The following is a 26,337-nucleotide window of genomic DNA, read 5'->3' as shown; positions in this document are numbered from 1 at the left end:
CTGTAGCCCTGGAATCAGCCTATTCACTCTTCTCTGGACATTTTCTAGTGCTGCTTTGTCTTTTTTGTTGCCTGGAGGCCAAAACTGCACACAGTACTCCAGATGAGGCCTCACCAGTGCATGATAAAGCTTGAAATAAAAAAAAACTTCTACCAGTGGAAACATTTGCAAAGGACATAGCACACATGGAAGTCAAGAGTGTCTTGAATACACTAAAGAAAAACAAGATCTCTGGATTGGACAACATTCCTGGAGAGCTGCTCAAATACGGTGAGGAATCAGTAATCAACTTGATGTGGAGGCTTTGCACGTCACTTTGGGAAACATAAGAAGTGCCAACAAACTGGACTAGAAGCCTACTATTTTTAATATTGAAAAAAGGGGATCCTAAGGAATGCACCAACTTTTGCACAGACTTGCTCATTAGTCACCCAAGCAAGGTACTGTTAAGAATAATATTGGTTCAAATAAACTCTATGATAGAGAAGTACATTAAAGACAAATGAGCAAGATTTTGAGAAAGAAGATCAACAGCTGAACAAACTTTTAACTTCAAGCTGCTTGCTGAAAACCTGATGGAGCATAACCAAACAATATACAATTGCTGTGTAGATTTAAGAAAGGCTTTCAACAGCATTCCACATGGCTGTCTTTGGAAAGTGTTCAATTTGTAGAAAATGGCAGAAAACATTCTCACGATAACAAAGAACAAATATGGTAAGGCCGAATCAGTAGTCCAAGTTAATGGGGAACTTGTAAATTTCTTCAAAACAAATGTTTGATATAGGCAAGGTTGAATATTCTCGCTGAGACTTTTTTTTTTGTTCTACTTTGAACTCTTAATGGCAGAAGTATTGAATGGCTTCACAAGAGGTGTTGAAGTGAGCCACAAACTCTGGAATAACCTTAAATCTGCTGACAACATTAATCACATCGATACTTTAGTGTACAGACTTCAACTACTAGTCTATTGCATAAACGATAGCAGCTGAAAATACAGGATGAATATCAATACAAAGAAAACTGAAACAATGGTATCCTGCAAGAAAGAAGAAGAAGACACAACAAGCATACATTTAAATGGAAATACTCTCAACAATGTATCAAACTTCATAAATGTATCATAGAAGCTCAGTTACAATTGGGATTGCATTGTCGAGATAAAAAATAGACTTACACACTAGCGCTGAATATACAAAACTAAAGAAGCTATGGAAGAATAAATGAACAAGCATTCATAAAAAAGAAATGGATTGTGTGTACACGTGTAATGTCAACATTGCTTTATGGAGTGGAAACATGGACACTCAAAGAAAGTGACAAAACTAGACAGAGAGTGTTAGAAATGAAATGCTATCGATGGATGTTAGGGATAAGATAGCAAGACCACATAATGACAAAGTAAAACATGAAATCAAACTTAGACATAGTACAAGTCATAGCCAGGAGACAATTGAAATGGTTTGGACACGTTGCAAGAATCAGCAATGAAAGATGGGAAAGGAGAATACTCACAGCAGACTTTCGTGGTGGAAGGTCACAGGGTAGGTCATTATATAAATGGACAGACAATATCAAAAAGCATTATGTTGAAAAGACTGACATGGGTAGTTTTACGAAGAAGCCACAAGATAGGAGTAAGTAGAGGAAGATGTGCAATGAAGTGGTGTCTCAATGGACAAAAGTCCAGGAAAAATAATGATAATGACAATGAAATACAAGTTTACTATTAAGGGCAACATAATGGCACAAGGGCGGCATGGTGGCGCAGTGGGTAGCGCTGCTGCCTCGCAGTTGGGAGATCTGGGGACCTGGGTTCGCTTCCCGGGTCCTCCCTGTGTGGAGTTTGCATGTTCTCCCCGTGTCTGCATAGGTTTCCTCCCACAGTCCAAAGACATGCAGGTTAGGTGGACTGGCGATTCTAAATTGGCCCTAGTGTGTGCTTGGTGTGTGGGTGTGTTTGTGTGTGTCCTGCAGTGGGTTGACACCCTGCCCGGGATTAGTTCCTGCCTTGTGCCCAGTGTTGGCTGGGATTGGCTCCAGCAGACCCCCGTGACCCTGTGTTCGGATTCAGCGGGTTGGAAAATGGATGGATGGATGGATAATGGCACAATGTGAAGCACAGACTATGTTTACTGTTTGATTGTTGCTTGTGGCTCCTCATGCTTTGTCTAGCATTGTCTAAAGACAAGTTATTAAGTTGATTAACAAATATAATTTTGCTCAGCGTGACTGTGTAAATGCCTTGTAATAATCTGGTCTTCAGTCTAGTACAAGTTTATTACATCTCACCTACTGTTACTGGGATAGGCTTTGGCTCCTTGCAACTAAGTAGTGGATAAAAGTGCTCTGGAAACAGAAGAAGAGTATTTACAATAAATACAGCTTCATTATTTAGCAACTTCATTTTAATTTAAGAGTACATAGTGGCTAGTGCCAATGCTGAATCAAGATCATCCTTTCTAATTTCAAATCTCGTACCCTTCTCTTGTCTGTGTGGAGTTTTCCCATTCTCCCATTTCTGCATCGATATTCCTCTCACAGTCTGAAAGATATGCATGTTAGGTAAAATGTTGATTTTAAAACTGGCCTTGTATTAGTGTGGGTGTGAGTGAATGGACCCTGTCCAGGCCTGTTTCTTCTCTTGAGTCCAGTGCTGTCTGGATCAGCACTAGCATTCCACAACTCTTAACCGGATTAAGTGGATTTAAGAATGTTATATTGATTTTTTAAGGAAAACATTTTTTAATTTACTATAATTAACTCTTCCTGCAACATCCTTATTGATAATTAAGATTTTTTAAGAAAAGAATAGCAAAGGAATGCTAAAATGTCATTGCAAACTTTTATTTGTTAAGAAAACAACTCTTTCTTACTGATTTCTTATCCAAATTTATAACAAATGGAAAATAGAAAATATTATCCTATTATATTAAAAGGGTGATTGGGCAGATCTGTTTTAGGGAGCAGTCTGCATAGGTTCAAATGGGGGAGATTGTGGTTTACACATACTGGAATTGCAAGAACAAGCAACAAAAGACTAGAGAGGTGCATATAATATATTTTTTATCTGGAGTTTCAAAAAACATTGAATAAAATCCCACATGAATTGCAAGAAATAGACAGACAGACAGATAAAACTTTATTTATCACAAGAGAGAAGTTAGCCTTTTTATAGAAGCTCAATCAATAACTAAAGAAATAAATGAAATATGAGTTTGAAAATGGCTCAAATACAAGAAGCAAAGGGTTATGGTGTGAGGAACCATATCACAATTCCCCTGTGGTTGGTATCTAGGCAAGAATATAAACAATATGCTGGTTAAGTTTGCAGATGATACCAGACTAAGTGGAAGGGCAGATAACGGACAATCAGTTGTATTATTACAGAGGGACTTAGACAGAATACAGGCTTAGGCTGATTTGTGCCAGATCAAATTCACTGTAAGTAAATATGATGTAATACATGTAAGAAATAAAAACATGATATCTGAATACACAATTGGATTTCTGAAACCTGAAAGTACCCCTTATGAGAAGGACTTAGAGGTCATAGTGGATTCGTTACTATCAAAATCCAGACAATGTACAGAAGCCATTAAGAAAGGTAACACAATGCAGAGTACAAGTCCAATAAGGTTATGCTTAAGTTATATAATGAACTAGAGAGGCCTTACCTGGAGTACTGTGTTTAGATTTGGTTTCCATATTACAAAAAAGACAGAGAAGCACTAGAGAAAGTCCAGACAAGAGCAATAGGCTGTTTCTAGGACTGAGGGGTATGAGCTATGAGGAAAGATTAAATGAGCTGAACCTTTTCATCTTAAGCAAATGGAGATGAAGTGGTGATATGATTGAAGTTTTTTAAATTATGAAAGAAATTAGCACAGTGGACTGCAGACCTTAAGTAAAGATTTTCTTCACACACATCATAGAATCATAGACACATGGAATAAATTACCAAGTAGAATGGTATTGAGTAGGACTCTAGGATCCTTCAAAACTTAAATTGATGTTATTTTGGAGAAATTAGATATAAGATAAGATTGGTGAGTTGTTATGGGCTGAATAGCCTGTTTTTCTCAAATGTTTTCTAATGTTCTAACAGAAATTACCTAATTAGGTAAAATGATTTAACATAAAACATAAAATAAAAATTTTAAATTCCATATTTCTCCAGGCTTTCAGCTGTCCCAAAATCAAGTGACATCAAAAGGATTCTATACAGATTATAATCTTTTTATAATCTTTTACTTTGCCAGTCAGCTTTGGTTTAATATGTTCTTATTTTTTCATCCAACTACTATCGAAGCACATTCAAAGCCTAATTTATTAAAGATAAGTTTATGTATGGTATTTATGTGGTATAGGTTTCTGTATTTCCATAAGTGCACTGCATGGTGTTTTGTCTGCTGTTATATTGCATGCTATTTTCACTTTACTGTGTTTGTTCTTGGAACTGGAGGTGTACTATCTTTTACACACATATGTACAGAGGTTCTTTTCTGGAAAGTCCACTGATCTTTCATATCTGAATTAATGGCACTGAACATTCCAAAAACTGTTGGAATTTACCAGAGCTTTGGGAAGTTCATCCTTCATTATTTATTACAGGGAAATGTTTAAAAACAGCCATTAGAGTTGGAATTGCAGCATGTGATGGTGTGGATTTTGGGCAGCTCTGATCTTCTCTGGAATTGTACTCTTCTGTTAGTGAATAATGAATTATAATCCTTTACGTATCTGGCATAGCATGAGGGTCGATGGGAGCATGCGAGGGTTGGGTATTAATGTGAACAAGACAGCAATAATGTACACAGCAGTGTTGCTTCAAAAATAGACCCCATATTAGGGACTGAAGACACTGCTTTATGTGCATCATAGGTCAAAGCCTGTTCTAACTTCTTCAGTCCAGCAAATGACACCATATCACCAAGACACAAGATTGAATTTGAGACAGTTTCTACCCTGAGCCAGCAGATATTTTAAACTGTCAACAGTGATAATAACATTTACATTTTCTGTTCATCTAGCTATTTATGTTATTGTTTCCATCGTCTGCCTTGTACTAATGTTTTTTGCCTCCTGCTGAATTGTTGTTATAGCAGTAGTTGTTGTTATGATGCGTCCAAAGCACTTATAGCATATGGCATTAAGGCTGAATTTGAATTAGAGCTAGTGGAATCAGATATGAAAAAAGAAGTACAGAAGCACAAGATGTACAAGAAAAACAGGGGAACTCAAGGATTTTTATCGATTACAAACCACACAGACAGAAAACACAAACTGTGGTTCTGGTGAGTTGAAACTGCCAGTTTTAATACTAAATAAAATTAGTAAGTATAACAGTTACAAAAGGAGCATAGTGTAACAATGATTGTTAAGAGGAATACAGTTATAAGATGGGTGGACATCAAGCATAAACTAAAAACAGAAGTCACTAAAACATTCTTTAAATTTATCCAGGATATGCATTAAATAAAGTACATTTTGATGTGACTTATTAATAAAATCATCAGTTAAATGTCACTGTTAAGTGCCCCATACGTTAGTTGAGGAACTAGAGCTTTGAACTATGCAAAGTCATTTAGCACCACATGAGACACGCAGTTTGCATAACGAACTTCACCTAGTAAATGTTTACCAAATTGTAATACAACCTGAATAGTACAGGATCAAAGCAGGATACAACAAAATCACATAAGAAAGTAAACTTTGACATACGTTTTTGTTTCATGCGTACTGAAAGAAAGTACCTATTGAAGAAAGGCCCAAGTGAGATTTTTATCAAGGAACAAGGAGGCGTGCTGGTTAAAATATTGAATTTTTTTTTTTCACTTTTTATTTATTGCAGGCAACAAGCAGTGAAAAAAGAATTACAAGCAATTTGAAAAGGGGTAAAAAGGCAAACCCACCAAATCAAGAGAAAAGCCCTAGGGAGGGCAGAAGAAATTTCAGAAAGCACTTAGAAGAAATTTTTTTAATTGACCATGCATTCGCTGTTAGTTTGCATTCTCAAAGATTATGTTGACTATAGGGGATGCTGGATACCTATGTTTCCGTGATGTGTACATCCTGAACAGCTTCTGTTTATTACTAAGAAGCTTACTAGGAGTGAGGGGAAATAGAGGATCACATTATTCTTCATTAAACAAGTACAAAATAAAGTAAAGAAAAACAAACAAATGACCTGATTTTATGGCATGCAGGGTGGATTAAGAATGAAAGGCAAAATGAAATGCATGCTGTGCGTGACACTGCTGCTTATATTAAGAGAAGAAGACAAAAAAAAATGAAAAGTGCATGGCTGAGCTTGCCAGAAACTGAGTGTGTAAAAATGGATTGGCTGCAGTTCTAGATACCAATCTACTTGACATTAATACTTTTGACAAAAAAGACCAAGTTGTGATGTAAGAGACATACTTATTTATATATTTTGTGAGGTTAAGATAAGTTTTCCTGCCTTCCTTTCACCATGTAAAATCATGCAAAAATTCAGGAGGTTGCTAAGGCAAGGGCACCACCTGGATGGCACATGGCGAAGTCAATGTTCTAGCAAGAGACCTAGAAGGACTTGCACCTTTTAGCAAATGGGCAGATTATGCGCTCATTGGTGCAATGACCCCATCGGTTGCTAGAAGGGGAAAACTGAGTCAAGAATCAGGAGAATTATTTTTAATTGAAGGTTGAGAATGGGTAACAAAGGTTGGGAAATGACTCAGCCACCCCACTAGGCAAATAGGAATCCACCACTACAGAAAATAAGTAGATTATGGAACCTTGTTCTGTCTAACCAGGAAAAGAAAGAAGGGGGTATAGTAAATTATTAAAAAAAATAAAAAAAATAAAGCAATGCACAAATCAAAAAATGAGGCAGAAATCCACTTTCATTGCACCATTATGCCACGTATACTTTGTACAGTACAGCATATATATTTACCGGAAACACTCAGACTTATGGTACTTGAAGAAGCGCCTCTTAGATAACGCAGCACCCCAGGTAACTCAACTAAGGTTGCTGCAATGTCCTTCACTGTGAGCTGATGTTGCTTCAAGGTTTGTGTTTATGATGCTCACATCATGTGGTTGAACATTCATGTTTGTGTTATACCATTGTTCTCCTAGCAGAGTGTATGACTTTCTGTTATCAGTTAGCCTGTACAATGTGTAATGTGCATGTGCAGCAGATGTCCTCCTGTCAGCTAGGGCATGTGCATGTACTGCTGCTTGCTGTGTCTGTGCTTGCATGGCCACTGGCCCTTTTCCTGTCAGCGGCAGCATGCCACCGTGCCTCCTCTTGGCATGAGAATAACCCGAAGCCTAATTCTGTCACTGAAGCACTTTTCATGACCAATTCATGGATTGTGTTATGTGTGCCATGGCATAAGCCCTCGATTGAGACCAAGATCAAGTTGTAAGGCCCAGGGGTGCACAAGTTTTTTATGTTTCAGTAAGACAATCCTTACCATTTTATACATAGTTAGATATATACAATATTTTTTCACTTATTTTTTCATTGCCATTATGATATTCAAGCAAAAGTATATATTTGAGCAAAATAACACGAAATGGAAGATGTTAATCTGAATTTTATGTTTTCTACTCATTTAAAATAAATTTGTTTATGTGTCACTTGGCCTGTGTTTAAATAAGTTCCTTAAAGCCTGCTTCAAATGTAGCTGCTTTAGCTAGAAAATTTTGAGCAGTCAAATATACTGAGAAGATGAAAGAAAAATACACTGATCCATGAAAAATGTAAATTACCTTTCCATTCTTTACTAAAAGGTAAGAACTTTGACAAAACTAGAATATGTATCTGTTTTTGCCTATGTTTTCATCAATGATAAGAATCGCACTTTTAATAAACATTCATTTTGCATTTATCAATAAATGTCTGCACAGTGTAAGTTACAGAGGCATCCTGTTCAGTTTTATAGAATCATCTGTAAAGCACAGAAATTGAAGTAGTCACCCTTAAGTATACTGTTTGCCAGATACCAGAAAGCTTCTGACACTTAAATTCTTGCAGTCCTAGTTGGTATCAGTTGTAATATTCAGATGACTGGGATGAACTTATTTTTGTTTTTAACTTACTGTACTGCTCTAAAATTGACCACTAATATAATTGGCATGGTACAGACTGTACCTGTTTTGTTCTTGTTTTATGGTACTGGAATGTACTAATGCCCTGACTAGCTGGATAGGCTATAACTGCTTTCTGAAAAAAGAAATTAGCTGGATCTTTCCCTAAATTTAAAATTAGTCTGATCTTCTCCATTTCACATCAGCCATTTCGATGAGGGCAGACATTTAAGCCATTAAATACGGGGGATTCTACTAGTCTGGAAAGTTCAAAGTAGTACTATTGTCTCCCTGAAAAGGATATTCAGCTTTAATGGTAAATACAAAACAATGTTATTAAAGGACTTTCCATACCTTTGTGCAATTTTGGTGATGGCTGAATAATGTAAAATAATCGGTACACGATAAAGAACAACCATAAGTATCATTGTCAGGAAAATAATAAATGCCAGACTGCTCTATCAAAGCAGGTTATAGGCTGAATATACTGTACCCACCTGCTGGTTTATTTCTAATTCTACTGTATGTTACATGTGTACTTTCAGCTACATGTTTTTACTTTTTACTGTTTAATATAGTCTTTATGTCTGTACAGTTCTGTTTTGCACTATGCACATTAAGTCATTCTTCTGCTATTCTTATTTATTTATTTATTCATTTATTCGTTCAATCAATCAATCAATTAATTAAGCTGTTTATTTATTTATTTGTTTGTTTATACATCATCTTATTGCGTAGACATACACTGTATTCACTTACCTGCCGCCAAGTGTAGCACGAGAATTTCATTATGGTCTCAATGTACGTTACAATAAAGATCTAATCTAATCTAGCATTAGTGCTTGACAAAAAAGCAAACATTGTAAAATGGAAAAAGAAATGTCTTTACAGCAGGCATTTGAAGAAAACTATACTTTTAGTTTTCTGGACAAACATAAAACAAATATATTTAAAAGTTTTTCTAAAACCCCTGGGGTTGGTTTATGTGGCATACACAACTTCCATGTCCTTCAGATTATTTTTGCAAAAGAAACCTATTGGTTTCAAAGTCTTTATAAGTAGTTCTTATAAAGACAACAGGGTAAATGAAACCCACAACAGAGGTCTCTATGAAGAATCCCAGTATCTTCATGTGCACCACCTGCTATGGTTTACGTAAAAATACACGAGGCAATAAGACCTTTCTATGAGGTGTCCGCACTACCTATATTTTGTTAAGATCTGCTTAAAAGTTTAACATACAATCAAAAAATAGTATGGAAATCTCATTCTAATTTTGTAAAAACTGAAAGGCAGCATTTAAATGTGATGAAACACAACCTTAATCTAGTAATTTATGATGAAACCCATCGTAAATTGGTGGACTAACGCATTTTAGATCAGCCTTAAGCGTCACTATTTTGAACATGTATTGAACATTTTTAAAAAAGCATAGTTGTGGATAAAGAGAAAGTTACTTTTGTATTCGTACACATTTTATGAATATAGACAATGCCCTGTGTTGGATTAATGTCAGATCCTTTCCATCACAGGTTTGGTTCTGACCCTGTGCCTGCTGCTGAGGTGATAGACTGATTGACTGTACCGAGAAAAGTGAGTTCACAAACAACGACTGGATGTGAGTAATTGTTAATTCCTTTTGTACTGGAAATTCCATTGGCGTAACATCCAGCGTGGCTGAAAAAGTAAGAAAACATTAACTAATGATGTGAGTCATACTATAAGTAAGTTTGTGAATTTATGTGCTGCATTACTGTTATGCTGTACAATTTCTTGTTTTTCTAAGACGTTTAAGATATATAAGAGGTGCTGTTATGTCCCCATTTGTGTAGTAGATACATTATGCTTTCAGTTCAGCAATGGATTACAGATTGACTTTGCCTAGGGGACAATGCATACAAGCGATATAAATCTTTATTAAAGTGGTGCTGTCTCTCGTGGCTAGTCATTTACTTTTCTTATTATATTTTTTGAACAGCACTGAAGTGATACATGGATAATCCATGTTTTGGGAAACTGCCTGTTGGCCTTATTACTCCAGTTGTGGGGCAGTGGAGGCTGTGGTCTTATTTTAGAATGGGTCCTTTCAAAACACACAGCACTGGAAAGGTATTTATTTTTAATGTATTATTTTACTTCAAGAACGTAACATAGTATGCAATCAAGCTGATGAAATTTGCAGACCTTATAAAACAAATGACTTCCAGATTAATCTAGAAAAACAGTTGGTATTTAATATTGATTGTGATTTTGAGATAAAATGTATCTAAACCAGAGTAATAATAATAATTAAAAAATGTAGCTGATACAGTGTTTACATGAACTCATGTTAAAGAGTGATTAATTCATCTGCTCAGTGTATAATGGTAGTGTGCATCTTTGTGCCTGAAGTTGGAGTGTTTGAAGTTTTCATCACTGCTGTAAACCAAGTGCTGCAGATACTCTTGTGGGTCAGCTTCATATCTGACTACATACATAATCTTATTTTGTTTGTGTAGAAAAAAAATCAATGATTATGCCTAAAGATATGCGTTTTGCATGTAACACCACACAAGCTCTAGTTGCAGACCTACTTTGGGAAATCTGTCATTTTTAGCTTTCAAAAATTCTGTTATAAATTTGATCACATCTTTATTTTCAGAATTAAGCACTTTAAGCTATTGCCTGATTTCTGTCTTTGAATAAAAATGATAAAAACCAGTTTCTGTTAATCTCTGATCAAAGTAAATGTAATGGCAGGAAATTCTGAATTAGAGTAAACCATCCTAATTTGGGGAGTTCATAAGAAATGTAATGATTTACTTCATAAGGTAGACATACACAAAAACAAGAATAGGTGTGTCACATTTTTGAAATATTAAAATGTGTGCTTCAATTTAAATGTTTAAAGTCTAAATATTCTTGATTGTAAAAGAAATTTGTCATTGTTCACCCTCTGATAAAGGTCAATAGAGGGTTAGATCTCTAGCAAAGGATTAAAAATCAAAAATGACATCATATTCATAATCACTGACTTTGAACTAGTCTAAAACATACCCTACATGCTTATGCTTAAAATTCGTAACTTTTAACCTTCTGCCTCTAGGACCACTGGTAAAGAATCATATATCAAAAATACTATCATATTTGTGGTCAGCAACCCCAAAATAACAAAAAAAGACACTCCTCATGCCAATTTTACTGATCCTAGTTTGTTTGAAATTTTGTGAAAAGCAATAACTTGGACCCCTCATATCCCATTAGGGGCTGATCCCCTGGGGACGGTTAATGTGGCCTACTGATCATTTTTGCTAGAGCCACCTATTGATTTACTCTTTATCATATGAATGTAATTTCCTGCACAAAATATGGTCCAAACTTAGCCAAAAAATTGGGGTATTTTTAATCTAGAGTGCCTAAAATAGAGGGGAACCCCATAAAGTTTGACATCAGGATATCAAAACATCAGGATGAGTCAAATGGTATATCATATATGTAGGGGATTTCTTGTAACGGTGAGTCAGGACGCACCATATAAAAAGAAAAGACTGAAGAGATATCGAAGCATTCATAAGTAATTTTTATGAACACATAATATGAACACATAAAATTGCAAAAGAAAACAATAGTTTCTTATGAAAAGCTGCACTGACTGGTTTCTTAGGCCACCACAAAATAACAAAAACAATACAAGGTTATGGCAATGATTTTTTCTGACTCATTTTGTTATTAGTTATGGATGATACATCAGGAACTTGGTCTCTGCTGCCAAAGGTGATCATTATTGTGAATTTCCCATTGGGATTAATAAAGTATCTATCTATCTATCTATCTATCTATCTATCTATCTATCTATTCATCCTGTTCATTTTTAAAATAAGTCTGCCAGCTATGGCAAAGGTAGAGGAGTGTTTTTACTTTTTATGTTGACCAATGTGAAATAAAGTAGGTGTGCTTAATGAAAAATCATAACAGATTAATGGTAAACTCAGATTAATTTGAAAACAGAAAGAAATAAACCAAGAAATATGATTTTACTAACCTGCTTGAAGCCTCGCCTTGGTCTTTCCTTTAAAGGATCATAAAAAAGGAAAAGAGACAAAGGAAAATTCATTAACTGCTTATATATCTAAGAAAGAAAGCAATATGCACAAACAGTGAAAACACATCAGTCACAGTTCTACATTTATTTTTTTAGTTTTACATCAAGTAAAGGAAAAATAAATAAGAAAATAAAAAATACAAAGCACAGCACAATGAAGCAAACAAGAGGGACTTGAACAGATGTCATATATAAAGATATAATGAGCAAGACAAACTACAGGGACATGCAACAAACAGCAGGCAGCCGTGCATGCTACAGTACACACAGCAAAGCCCAGGACATACCAAGCAGACCAGAATGGAGAAACATTGTAAATAAAGAAGAGTGATGAAAAGAGAAGGAGAAGAGGAACTGCAGATCTGATCTGAGCTGAAAGCTCCAATTTAATTTTTGATCCAAGTGAAAAAAAAACTTGCCAGATAAGTGACAACAAATTAAAACATCACAAAAAGTGGTTGCTTATCATTTGCAGCCCTGCAGTGTGTGACTTTAGTTACGGACATTGTGTACTTAGGCAGCTTACTTCTAGGTCATATGTGAAGTGAATAATAATTTGGTTGATGGTACACTGAGATATTTCTATTTGGAAATTTGTTTTCCAAATTTTGCCTTTTTCTTTAATTTGTACATCAAAGTGGTCAAAGAACCAAGCCAATCTTAAAGAAGCTAGAAAAAAACCCTCTTGGTATTATTAGCTAAACGTATTCCAAGTAATAAGACATTGAGATACATAGCTGAGTGGTTACTTAAGAAAACATGGGCGATGGGATGAATGGTCTACTCTCTTTTATAAATTGACTTGCATAGTCTGAAACAACTAAAGTCTAAAAGTCTACTGTATATAGTGTAGTGTAGTGTAGTGATGGGAAATAATCACTTAATATGTACGACTGCAAATTTAGTTGGTTTTAAATTGGCCTTCTGAATATTACATGGTTGCTGCCTGCCTCTTTACACCAATGCACCCTTTTAGCCTTCACTTGATGCTACTGTGATTGTTTTACTTCAGTGCAAATACAAGCTAAAAAATGTAAGGTGAGCAGTGGTAGTGCTGTTGTGCCTTCTTCTACTGCCTGCTACAAAAGGCCATCTGACACCTCAACATTGAGAATCTAGTAAAAGTGACTGATTATAATCTTAGGTGCATTTAAGTTTTAGTTTTTTTTATTATTTAAATTCCATTTATTTCATACACAATTTGGTGGAGACTGATCAAGACACCAGTCCATTATATAGCAAACACTTACCAAGCTGACAGTGGGCCATTTTACAGATGTATGCCTTTAGGATTGGTGGTAAGAACTGGAAGTCTTAGAGAAAAAAACATTGCAGACACAGGTAGAATGAGCAGACTCCGCACAAGCAGTGTCTCACCCCTGAGGAATTGCACAGTGTGACACAACACCCTCATCCAGTCTTGTAGATGGCAGAAATGATGGCAGACTGGTCTTTGGAATTATAGGCCCCCATTTCTAATGCTGTGATAAAGAGAATCGCTGCAGCCAGCAGCAGATTTGGTTCCTTAGCTGTGACGGTGTAGCAGCAACCCCCTCTTGCCTGGTTACAGATTTGAACCCAGGATTCTTAAGATTTGGTGCATCAGCAATAACGACTGTATTATTCATTTAAAAATGTATATATTGTACAGGAGCAGAATGGTGTTTTTCCTGCCTCTATGAAGACCAGGCTTTGTTCCTCAAATGTTCTCTGCATAGCGTTTACATGTTCTCCCCGTGTCCACTTGGGTTTACTCTGGATGATCTGGTTTCCTCCCACAGTCCACAGACATTCAGGTTAGGTGAAGTGGCGATTGTAAATTGGCCCATGCAGGAGTGTAGTGTGAGTGTTCTCCCTGCAATGGACTGATGCCCTGTCCAGAGATTGCTTGTGCCTTTGACTCCTGGGATAGACAATCGTGCCCTATGTATGCTGGGATAGGCTCCCATGCCCTATGACTGCTGTGACACGGCCTTGCCCTGGATAAGTGAGTTAGGAAAATGGATGGATGGATGATTGGGTATATTGTACTGATTATATCCAGGAGGTAGTATATTTTGCTACAGAAACTACAATGTATGTGCAGTTGAGATGAAAAGTTCAAGGTTCAAGTCAAGTGAGCATCCACCTGTGGGATGAAGTTGTACAAACCTGTCAAAATATGAACAAGTAGATGTAATTTTGTCACATGCAGTAAGGTGGCTTCAGAGGGTTGTTTTTAAAGCTTTCTGATTGTTAATTACTACCTAATTTGTGGGTCTACTCTACATAATAAGTAAGAAAAAATGTCTAGTTCTTTAGACATTAAGAGTCATGAGACAAAATAGTGGTAAAGGTATACAGTAGACCCTCAGTCATTTGTGGATTTTTCCTTATAACCTATCTAATAATTGTTAGCGGAAACAGCAAATATACTCTGCAATTTTTATGGCTTTTTTCGTGGAAATACTGTACTGTAGAGAAAATGCGGCTTGGGATGGTGAAAGTAGCCAACAGAATTTGAAACTGCAACTCCCAGCAGTGGCTGTGATTGGTCTACTGCTGAGGGTGCTGGGGCTGTTGGGGTCAAAGGATGTCAGCGTGGCTTTTAAAAAGGGGCCGGTGACCAAAATCAAAAAAAAGTTTTTGTAATTTGTGTTTCAAGTTCCTGTCTGTTTGCCTTCTGTTGGGTTACCTGTACTTATTCGATTTGTCCTGGATTATTTCGTTTTTGCCATCTAGATTGTCTGCCGTCTGCCTGTGTACATGAGGACTGTAAGTGGATTCATGGCCATCCTGCAAAGAAAGGAGCGCTCCTGAACCCGTCCACCCATCTTCACCATTTCAGGAACTAGCGGTAGAACTATCTTTACATTCCCATTCAATGTGCGGATCTCTGGACTATCTATTTTCATCATTACATTTCATCCGTTGCCGTTTTTCATGAACATTTTTTATGATTTACTGTGTATGTTTTGTTTGTGCTTTGTTGTATTTAATGTGTAATCGCCATAAAGGGAACAGGGGTGGTATTGTTGTTTTCATTTATTTCATTTGTTTTCATTACATTCTTTATTTGCTGTTTGATTACTAGATTGCTTTGTTTTTGTCTCTGTTTGTGAGTGTGTGCGGGTCGGGCCAAGGCTGGGTGAGTCCCTGGAATCTCCACCATGAAAATAAATAAATCGCCGTCTTCTCGACGGTGTAAATCGCTACAGCGTTATTCTTTTCTCCTTGCTGCTGATTGACTGTGATGCATCTCCAGCTGAGTGTTCTTGTGTATTCCATTTTGTTCCTCTTAACCCTTAAACCACCACAACTGGCTATAGTCATTTCCCAGTGCCATTTGCGAGCATGCAGGAGCTGATCAGTCAGTACCGTACATTCGTTGAGCAGCCAGCTCATGATCACTGCCAGCCCCTTGTGAGCAGGGGGGCTGAACGGACACCTAGAAGACACAGACGCTACTCAAAAAACCTCTCTTAAAAAACGCTGATAGACTACTTTCACATTGCTTCCTTATTTGCTGGGTTTATTTGCGGCTGCTCTGTCGCGTGATATGTTTCTCGCATGATGCTACGCATACTTAAAAGCCTGAACAGCACCTGTCCTTTTTGGCTGATTGCTTTGTTTCTCTCTCCTCCCCTAGACATCCTTTGTTCATGTTGGGAGTCCCACTTCCGTTGTGCTCCCCTATGATGTTTGTCTATTCTTTAATCGAGAACTAACTGCATATTGAGCTCGTTTTACTTCTGAAAGAGACATGTTTGTTTGAAGTGTTTGAATAAAGTTCATATCTCTACAATCTCCTGTGTTTCTGTGCAATTCCGTGACTCAAGCGTTACACCCTGCAGCACTGCAGCCTCACTGTCCCTGGGATTCAGCCACCGCACTAGACTAGCCTGCCAGCGGCAGCGTTTACCTCTGTGTGCTTGAGTGCAGCCAGTTCAAGCGCAGTTGGCTCGGTAATTTACTGAATTTCATCCATTGCGTCAATTGCACCTTGTACATATTGTTCCAGTAGTTTTTAAAATAGTTTTTACAGTTCATTAGCAGTGTGTAAAATGATCAGTGTTGCAGTAATTGTGAGGCTCTTTGCATGAAAAAAAGTGTTCCATTAAAATTTCACTTTTTCTTTGTGAATTGTGACATTTACTTAAAGTGCAGCAAAAACGTATTTGCCGCCGAAAGGCCCTGCACCTTCTAAGGCTTCTGGCAATGAAAACCCGCTTGCATGTATTACAGTACATATAGCAGTAACATCGGTATTTTACATTCTAGCATTATGGGTGACATATCAGTACAGTACTGTACAGTATGCAGGTTTACCTTTACATTCTTTATTTTTAGGTAGTGTATTAAGCTGAGTTTGAAATTAAAGTGTTTTTGGGGCATACTTAGGGTTTAAACTATAAAAATTGGCTTTTTTTTTTTAACCACATCCAAAATTCACAGTTTTTCACAATTCGCGGGTGCTGTAGGAACGTAACCCCCACGAATTTTGGGGGTGTACTGTAATTAAGTATTGTAAGTGACTTGACTTCATCAAATACAGATTACAATTTTTACATATACATATGTGTTGGCTTCAGTTTACATGATGTCTATGTCATATGCGAAGCTTGACTGTGAAACATAAGGATGCTGGCTCAGACCTCATCACTCACCCACCCTGTGACCCTGGCTAAATAAGTGATTTATACCTGTAAGGTGACTTGGGGTGGTATTCCCTATGCAAAGATGCAATCTTAAATAGTTTATATATTGCTGCAAGGAAAGACTTCTGCACTGACCTATTCACTTAAGAAGCTTGTTAAAAACACAAGCATTCTATTGTTTCCATAGGTGTAGGTGATAACCCAGTTTTAATAATTATTTAATATTGTAAAATCCTTGATAATAATGACCATCTGGTGTACCATTTTAGAGAGTTTTTAATAATATTTAGTCTAGAGTGCTTCATGAGACTGATAAACTCCCACATCAGCCCACATTCTAAATAAAGGTCCGTCCCTCTCACTTAAGCACAGAACAAACAGTACATCAGTCATGCCTGCTCCACAATACTTATTTCCCAATCTAAAAAGTATTAACTTGGGTCCTACAAGGAACTCATGGCTGATTATGTGTGTGAGTAGCAATCAAGCGCCGCGTAATTTAAAATCACCTTTGCCAAAAACAAGTATCATAAGACTGGGGACCCAAATTCCTGGAATAGGTCAATAGCACATTAATTGGTTGTAGTTATCTAATATGTCACTAGGTATCACAAGCCTGCAGTCTGGTTAATCAGTCTGCTGAGTGGCATTGTGCTGAATTGATCAAATGCAAGACAAGACAAGTTTATTGTATCTAAATTAGAGTATTTTGAAGGTGTATAAAAGGGAATTGCTGTTTTATAGTAAAAGTTTGAATTTTTGCCAGACACCATCAAATATTCTGACAAATACTGTAAAATCCATACTTTTTAAAAATCTTTTTTTAAGCCACTTGTCATTTCTGTGTTTGTTGTCAATACATGCACAGCTTGTCCTTTGAAAATGGTGATCTGAGGCATCTTACTTACAGCTTGTTTTATGGTAAAAGTGTTGAAGACACACTGCAGCAATTACATGGCAGCTGGTTTCCTTTTTATCAGCAACAATGGAAAACAGCAAACTTTTTCTTTTTTTGTAATTTTAATGGCTTTAAAACTGATTTTTGAAAACTATTTTAATGTTAGCCACACTCTTTTTAATGATTTAAGTATAGCTTCTGAACGCACATCCTCATTGGTAGTTGTGAAATGTAAACTTTTCAGTTATGCAGCAACTTTAAAAAAAAGTCCTAATTTTATTTTATTTCTGTGCCTGCATCACTAAAGCCATAAAAAATTAATCTGGTGTCATATGTATGATCAAAGAATTATCACAAGGACTGACTTGAAGGGGCCTTAAAGGTTTGAGGGATGCACAGTGTTTCACATGCCTGCCTGCTTTATCTGAAGCCCAGAAGCTGATGGCACAGATCCAGAACCCTAACCTGATTGAAACTCCAGTCCCCGTGCTTCCTCTTCTAGCCTGCAGTTCTTAAATACCCCAGGAATACACAAGATGGAGTCAGAATGATCTGGACCAAGGGAGAAACACTGATGAAGGTGACTTCAGTGTTGTCAAAAGCTATTATTTTTCCTCCTACCACCATTCTTTGTTTTTAATTTTTGGTAATAGACATGTTTACCCAACTAGAAACCAATCCTGTTTTCAGTTGATGCATACAGGTTTCTTTACAGTTGGTTTCTTAAAAACGCAGGTCTCTACCACCATCCACAAGTGAATTCAGTCAGAAATAGCTGAAAAAATGTTTAATCTGTACCATTAATAATAATAATAGATTTTATTTATATAGTGCCTTTCCCATGCTAATCTAAACTTTGTCAAGGCCAACTTAAGGCTGAGCAATTGAGGGGCTCATACTTCCTGCAGACTTTTTTTAGCTCATTTTCTAGAAATAGAGTGTAAGTGCAGGTTATGTGCTTTAGCTTGTGTTGTAACTAACAGGGAAGCTAATTCCCATTCTAGCAAAAAAATTGAAGCCTTTGTGGAACATTATGATTTTTTGTGCATTATCATCTTACTAGTTTATATAAAGCATTATTTATTGTAGGTAGCGTGATAGCCATCGTTACTGTCCAAAATTATATTTTTTAGTCACCCAACTCTAGTGTAAAATGATGCCGGCATGACCTAGATGTTCTACAAGGCCAGCAATCCCTCAGGGGCTGTAAGTATAAACAGTTTTGTACAGGATATGTTTATCAAGGAATTAAAATTTAAACTACATAGCACTTTTCATTGGGCATTCTGAGAACTGTAATCAGTATTATGGACACATCTTTGGCTTAACTTTTCTGAAAGATGGAAGTAAACTGGAGGTCAAGTGAAGACATTAATTAGGTTTGGCTCCTAGGCAAACTTCAACAGTGAAAATGGCATGGTGCACACTGTACTGTAGTATGCAATTATTTAATTTTTTAACTTCTCTGTTGCTTAACAATGATATAGTGCGCTTTAAAGTAAACGTATGGTTATACTCCAAACATAATGTGTTGAATATAAATTGGCAGACATTACGTTGAAACTGTGCAGTGTATTAGTTTATGAAGTTCTTGTCACCATGATGGCTGAGAGAATTATACCTTTTTTAGTCTTGAACAGAGGTTTTCACAATTCTTAAAGGCAACCGTTAGAGAAGTCTGAAAAATTACAAATAAACCAGGAACAAATCCACTTATCTTTTAAAAGATTTGCTCACTATTTTTTAATGCATACGGTATTTGTGTGTGTGCTTACCACTGTCCCATAGCAATGGCTTAATATGCTTTTACAAAAAATTCTTCTTATAATTTTATATAAAGCTGTAAACTTAAACACTTCAGAAATCCCCTTGAATTATTTAATCCCATGGAATGCTATAAGCACTCGCACTACCAGTGTGTTTTTGCAGCTCAGTTATACTGCTTTATTGTTAACTGTTCTCTCCAATATACAGTATATTTGTATGTTTATATCTGAAATTTATTCATGTGTTTTTTGATTTCCAATTTTTAGTTCACTTATTTTTTATAGAAACTGCCATTGCTCTGTTCAGCGCGTTGTTTCTGCTGTGTCTTTATATCATGGCTTAAATTTTTGCTTCGTATTTCTGCAATACTAGGGCTAACAAGAAATGTTTTTCATTGAAATATGAGGTATAATGACCAGACAACAAACTGAAATTGAAACTGAAATCCTTGCTAACTCAAAAACCACTAAAGAAACATTCTGGTAATAGATACTTGTTGAGCTTTGGGTCTGTCCATGAGGCTGTTCAGTTTCATTCGAGGTTGAAATCGAGGTTAAAAACATGCTAGAAGCACACAGAGTCAGCTGGAATTGAACATCAGCACATTTGATTTCTTTTTTCCTGGTCAGCTTCACCATAGTGAAGCACCATGCTCCATTAGACAGGGTGTGTGTAATTTTTGGAAGAGAATGTGCACTTCAACAAGCCAATTGGCAAGCTAATAGTAAATAATATCAAGCAGATATCAGATTGGACAATACTGGTCTGTTTGATGGCTGTAGTCCTCTTGTGAAATTAAAAAAAGAAAGAAAAGCAGTGGAAAAACCAAAGGCAAGTAGGTATAGAGAGGCAGACCAAACAGATATACCACTGATCAAGAAAGCTCTAGGAACACAGACACCAAAGTACAACACCAGCTGCCATATTTGTACCTACTTTGTAGGGCTGCAGGTATGCAAGGCCTTCAAATGAGGCTTCCAGGTAGCAATGGAAACTGAGTTCTCATCAGCCGCATAACTACGCCATACACACTACGTGCAGGATGTACAAAAAAAAAAGAAAAAGAAAATAATAAAAGGGCAGAGGGCAGGTGGGAAAACAAGAAAAGTCAAAATAAACAAAAAAAAAAAGAAAAGAGGCCAAGGATGGGAGCAGGGATAAAACAAAACAAAAAAAATGAACAAAAAAAAAAAGAATTGAGAAGCAGATTAGTAAAAACCAATACAAGTCATAGCTTTCTCTTCATTCACAGCACGGATACATGCCTGAGAGCAGGGAGAACACTTTCATAGTATCGCCAGGTAGCTTTCAGGAAAGTTCGGCTGGCGTCAGTAGAGTAAAACCTCCAAGTAGCCTGGTGCATAGGGAAAGACACAAAAGGCACAAAGGAACCACAACATGTAAAGAACAATGGTCAGTTATTTGCTTCTGACATGCAGGAATATCCCTCATGTTTTAACAGAAGACCAAGTTGTTTATCCCATTTAAATTGGCTAAAATGGGGCATCACATGCAGTGCACTTCTGTCAGGACTCCATGGGCTTCTGCATTTACACAGTTTACTCGTCATTACTCTTCATTAAAAAGTAGATTATTGGAAATAATAAAAACAGGAACCAATCCTGGATGGGATGCCGGTACATCAGAGCACAAATAACAAAATAAATATATCTACCTTACTTAGACATTATCTAAGAAGACCTCTCTCTCTCTCTCTTCCCCATATGCCATCTTCTGCCAAGCTTGCTAAACTCACCTTTATCTTTTGCTTTATGTTTATCTGCTTCTTTTCTACTGAGATGGCTGATGTACAATCCCAACAATGGCACATGGCATTCTAGATCTCTAGCTTTGTCATTTGTAGTGACTTTTCTGTCTAATTTCAGAATTTCCAGGTGTGCATCCTGAAGGGGTGCTGTGCCCCACTGGTACCCTAATTAGGCCTTTCTAACCTAACCAGCAACCTTATTTTCATTCTACATGATACTTTATTTCAAGGTCAGGTCTTGCCTGCTGAATGAGAGTAAGTTCTCGTATGTTTGCAGCCAACAAATTAATAATACAATGATTGTGAAAAGAGAGAGAAAGGACCTGACCTGACCAACTCCAAGGTTGAGCTGAACACTGTGTGAGCAAAGTAGTCCATATTAGAAGCCGGTTTTAACTTACTGTGGCTAATACCCAATCTCTTCTTTATTTTAAACATTTTGATTAGAGTGAGATTCACAGGCGTATTAACCCAGCACTAATTCTCACATCCTGGGCTAGAATATTAAACTTCACAGGAAGGCTGATCAAGGTTGTCTGGGGTTTGTTTCCACATCATTTTTCTTTTTAGTTTTTAATATCCTTGTTGTGACAAATGTTACACTACAGGTCTGAATTAAAGACAAAACGCACATAATTTTTTAAAAATATTTTGCTCTCCTTTAAGGTGCAGAACTATTTTAACTGAGTTATCCTTGAATAAAATAGGGGTGTCAGGGTCTAAACCTTCAAATACTTTCAACAAAATCAGAGTGAAAATAAAATCTATAAAAATGTATAAATGCCTTATAAGATGTCAAGTCTTTCAGAACCTGCCCTCATTTTCTTCCCACGCAGCTACCACGCATTTTTCTTGCCTAATGGTTTCTGTTCTTGCAGTTAATGCATAATGTTGATAGCATGCTGCTTATGCTCAATGAATCAACAGCTTTACATGGCATCTGCACTCTTTCTTTGAAAAAGTGACAAAGGAAAAGGGAACTAGTAGCTTTTCAATTCCAGCTTCCTCCACGTCATGTTTTTCAGGTCACGAACATCACAGCCAGCTCCTGAACAAAGTCCCCACTCTTTTCTAGAGTATGTATATGCAGCTTAAACGTCCAACCTAACAGCGTGCCTTTAGAGTGCCGAAAGAAACGGGTTGATGAGATAAGCGTAGATTGACATACAGGTAAACAAGCAGTCTTTATCAGCCGAAAATCAGATTTGGGACTCAGGCGCAGCTTTACTAACTACTGTGTACTTTGCTTCAGTGATCCTTGTTTTACAGATCCACTTAATCCACTTCACACTTGTGAGTGGTTCGAGTCTATTCCAACAGGAACCAGTCTTGGACAGGGGACAGTCTAGCGCAGGGTACGCACCCTCAATGAGTCATGCAAAACTATTTAGAATCACCAAGTAACATAACACACCCATCTTAGGAGATGGAGAAGAAAAACTGGGGTATGTGAAGCAAAGATGACGCAGATACAGGGAGAACATCAGAACTGGCCACTTTTCCGCCGTGCTTCCCAATATATTATTTAGCATAATTTTTCTATATATATATATGTGCATGTTAGACAATTTTAACTGGCCCCCTGTGAATCCAGGTGTGTGAATAAGTAGGCCCTGATGTGGACTAGTTCCCTCTTCTGCTGTTGGACAGATTTAAAAATGTGTGTTTTATACTGGTATGTATTATATGTACAATTATTACTGCTAACAAATTGTTCACATATCAAAAACAATGTAGTTGTGTTTTTCTTTTTCTGCCTTCTTTTTCCTTTGTTAATCGTTTTCCTGTAAATCTCCACTTGTTCCAAAGTCAATCCACCCTGTTTTGTATTATGTTAATAGTTTTCTTATTTTACTAGGTGTGCTCCATCAATCTATTGTTCTCCATTTTGTGCCATATCCTCCTTTCAAGCATTTTCTGTTATTCTACAGTATTGTAAAACACCATCAGCAGTGGATTCAAAAACTGTTCAGACACCTTCACTCTCTGCACACTTCTTTTTCATATATATTTAATTTTAAATGGATAAATTTGCATTTTGCCAATAAATCTGCACTGTCTTATCCACAATGCTTTATGTTTTTTAAATCAAAAACTGAAATCTCTCATTCATATAAGTATTCAGACTCTTAATTCAGTAATTTCTAGAAGCCCCTTTGAAAGCTTTTCTAGCTTAGAGTCTTCTTGGGTAAGTCTCTACAAGCTTTACACGCTTGGACTTGGGGAAGTTTATCCCATTCTTCCTGGCAGATCCTCTGAATCACCATTATACACCATTAGGGAATCAACTGTAAACTTCCATCTTTAGGTCTCTTCACAGATGTTCTATGGGGTTTAAATCTGGACTTTGGTTGGCCGATTCAAGTACAGTCAGAAACTTGTCCCAAAGCCACTCCAACATTGTCCTGTCCATATGCTTTGGGTCATTGTCATGCTGAAAGGTAAACCATCACCCCAGGTTTTCTTCAAGGGCCTCTCTGTATTTGGCTTCATTCATCCTTCCTCTTCTTGCACCCCCATAGCATAATGCTATATCCACCATGCTTTACCGTAGGGATGGTATTAGGTAGATGATGAGCCCTTGCAGTTCTGTCCAAAGAGTTTGATTTTTGTCTCATCAGACAAGAGAATCTTTTTCCTTATGCCCTCAGAGTCCTTTAAATACCTTTTACTCAAGAGTGGCTCCAATCTAGTTGATCTATCATACACACCTAATTGATGGAGTGCTACTGAGATTGTCATCCTTCCAGCAGGTTCTCCATTTCAGCAGAGGACTTCTGTAGCTCTTTTAGAGTCACCATTGGGTTCTTTCACACCTCCTTGACCAAAGCACTTTTTTCCTTCTTACAAGGTTTGGCTAGACTACCAACTCTAGGAAGAGTCCTGGTGGATCCAAACTTCTTCATTTCACAATTATTGAGGCCACTGTGCTCTTGGGAACACTCAAAAACTTAGAAATGCATTTATCCCCTTGCCACAATCTGTGCCTCACCACAATTTGATCATGCAGGTCTATAGAGAGTTGCCTGGATTTTGTCCTGACATGCTAAATTGTGGGACCTTCTTTACACAATTGCGTGCCTTTCTAAATGAAGTTCAATCAATTAGTTTTGCCACTGGTGGATTCCAATCAAATTCTCAACATGTCTCAAGGAGAATTAAAGCAAACAGGATGTACCTGAATACAACTTGGAGTGCCACGATAAAGGATCTGAATACTTCTATGAATGACACCTTTCAGTTTTTGATTCTTAGTAAACTTGTAGACCTTTCTGGAAATATGTTTTCACTTTGACGTTATGGGTTTTTAGTGTAGATCGTTAGGCGAAAATGGCAAAATTATCCATTTAACATAAAATCCACGATACAATAAATTGTGTGAAAAACAAAGGGGTCTGAATGCTTTCTAAATCCACTGAATAACAAATTTGTCCATAAACCGTGGTTATGTTCTAATCAGTATATAAAGTTATAACGCAGTTTACTTACCGATTAGACTTTAAATAGTCACTTACAATTCCATCTGTTTATTAGGAATTGTTAGTGTTCAATGTATTGCCAAAATTACAAAAAATAAAGAGTACACCAGTTAAAAATTAGAAACATTTCACTCTGCTTAATTAAAAATTCTGGAGGTTAATTATATTTCCAAAACTAGAAAAAAGAGTAGGGAGATCCTGACAAAATTGGAACTTTGAAACTGATTACAAAAATTCCTGTCTGCTTATTAATAAAAATATTGCACTCAATTTATGACCCAAACCACACAAATGGAGGTGAAATTAAATCTAAACTGTAACACTAAAATGAACTGTATGTGGCTCTATCTGCATTCTCCACAAATTCATACATTCTCATTCTTGCTTAATCCAGTTCAGCACTGGCACCAGGTTTCCAGTCTACTGCAATTTAAAAAGTTTTCATTCTTGATATACTTGCAAAATCTAAAAGTATCGGTGAAGCTGAACCAAAAATAAAAACATTTTAAACTATCACACATTTTACTTTGAATTCTTAACTTTTGATATATCACAAAAAAAAAACACTACAAAATAACACAGAGATCAAACCAAAAATATCATACATGTTTTAGTCAGCTTACTAACAAAGCTCATAACAACTCTCAACCCTGTTCAAATTAAAATCAGAATAAATTGCTTTGATCTTCCAGCTGTTCATCTTCATTTGCTTCAACATACCTTATGCCTGTTTGTTAAAGGAAATTCTGTCACTCTTTTCACCATACTTGAGAATGTAATGTTTTCATTAATAAATAACATGACTATAAAACTTGTTTGGCACAGTAAGTTTAGTGACATCCCAGCTGTTATAACAAAAATTACCTGAAAGAGCTCCAATGGCCGGCATACAAGTTGTAATTACAAGGAGCCCCAAAACACACAAGTCCCAAAAGAACTTCAAAAAATGTTCACTTGAGATAGAAATCACATCAAAAACCCTGGCCAGGCACAAAAAAGGCCTCATAGAATCTTTATAAAATAAACAATTTATTCTTCACAAAAAATGCTCTTCAATAACAATAAAGCTCCATGGAGTACAAAGGTATTTGCCAATTACAATAAGGCAATCCAGTACAACCAAAAGGAAATCCCAAGAAGAGTCAAAATACTGACCGAGACTTGTCACAAATCCAGTAAATTACTAAACACATTAAATTCACAAAAAGCACAAGAACTCTCCACTCCTAAGCACATTTAAAATGAACCAGCAGGAACTGTGGGAGAAGCTCTGAATATGCAGACAGAGAGCAGTTCCTGGCAGGTAGCCCCGCCTCTTGGGGGACCACCCACATAACAGACAGTGCATAACAAAGGCAGCTTAAACACAAAGAAACCAAACAATTCATCCCAAACCTGATATTTCTCATGTATTTCACAATATTAACATAAACATGAACACAGAAGACATAACACAAAGATTTGAACCACAGCCAGGGGAGAAACCCTGGACAAAATATAACATAAGTGGCCTAATTTAGACACATTAGATTTGTGACAAATTACACTTCCCAAGGGCTTCATTTTCAGAGATATTTTACTACACCAAAGGGATTCTGTAGGACTTTTAAATTGAAAAGATACCT

At 36.7% G+C, this 26,337-nt stretch overlaps 1 protein-coding gene across 4 annotated transcripts in view; it reads right to left on the bottom strand.

Annotated features, from left to right (window-relative positions):
- Positions 1 to 26,337, bottom strand: part of kcnq5a (potassium voltage-gated channel, KQT-like subfamily, member 5a) — a 587,467-nt gene that overhangs the window by 67,201 nt on the left and 493,929 nt on the right. For 2 of the 4 annotated variants that reach the window (XM_051919603.1, XM_051919604.1), the window contains exons 8-10: positions 20,402 to 20,496; positions 12,104 to 12,130; positions 6,052 to 6,108 (exon numbers count right to left, since the gene is read on the bottom strand). In XM_051919603.1, coding sequence (XP_051775563.1) covers positions 6,052 to 6,108; positions 12,104 to 12,130; positions 20,402 to 20,496 — 179 coding nt within the window. The remainder of the gene's footprint in view (positions 1 to 6,051; positions 6,109 to 12,103; positions 12,131 to 20,401; positions 20,497 to 26,337) is intronic. The other 2 variants (XM_028820254.2, XM_028820255.2) reach the window with 1 other exon arrangement.

The sequence above is a fragment of the Erpetoichthys calabaricus genome, chromosome 15 (genome assembly GCF_900747795.2).
Source record: "Erpetoichthys calabaricus chromosome 15, fErpCal1.3, whole genome shotgun sequence".
In the NCBI taxonomy this organism is placed as follows: domain Eukaryota; kingdom Metazoa; phylum Chordata; class Cladistia; order Polypteriformes; family Polypteridae; genus Erpetoichthys; species Erpetoichthys calabaricus.
Note: the sequence above shows the minus strand (reverse complement) of the source record. Positions and strands in the feature narration are given on the sequence as shown.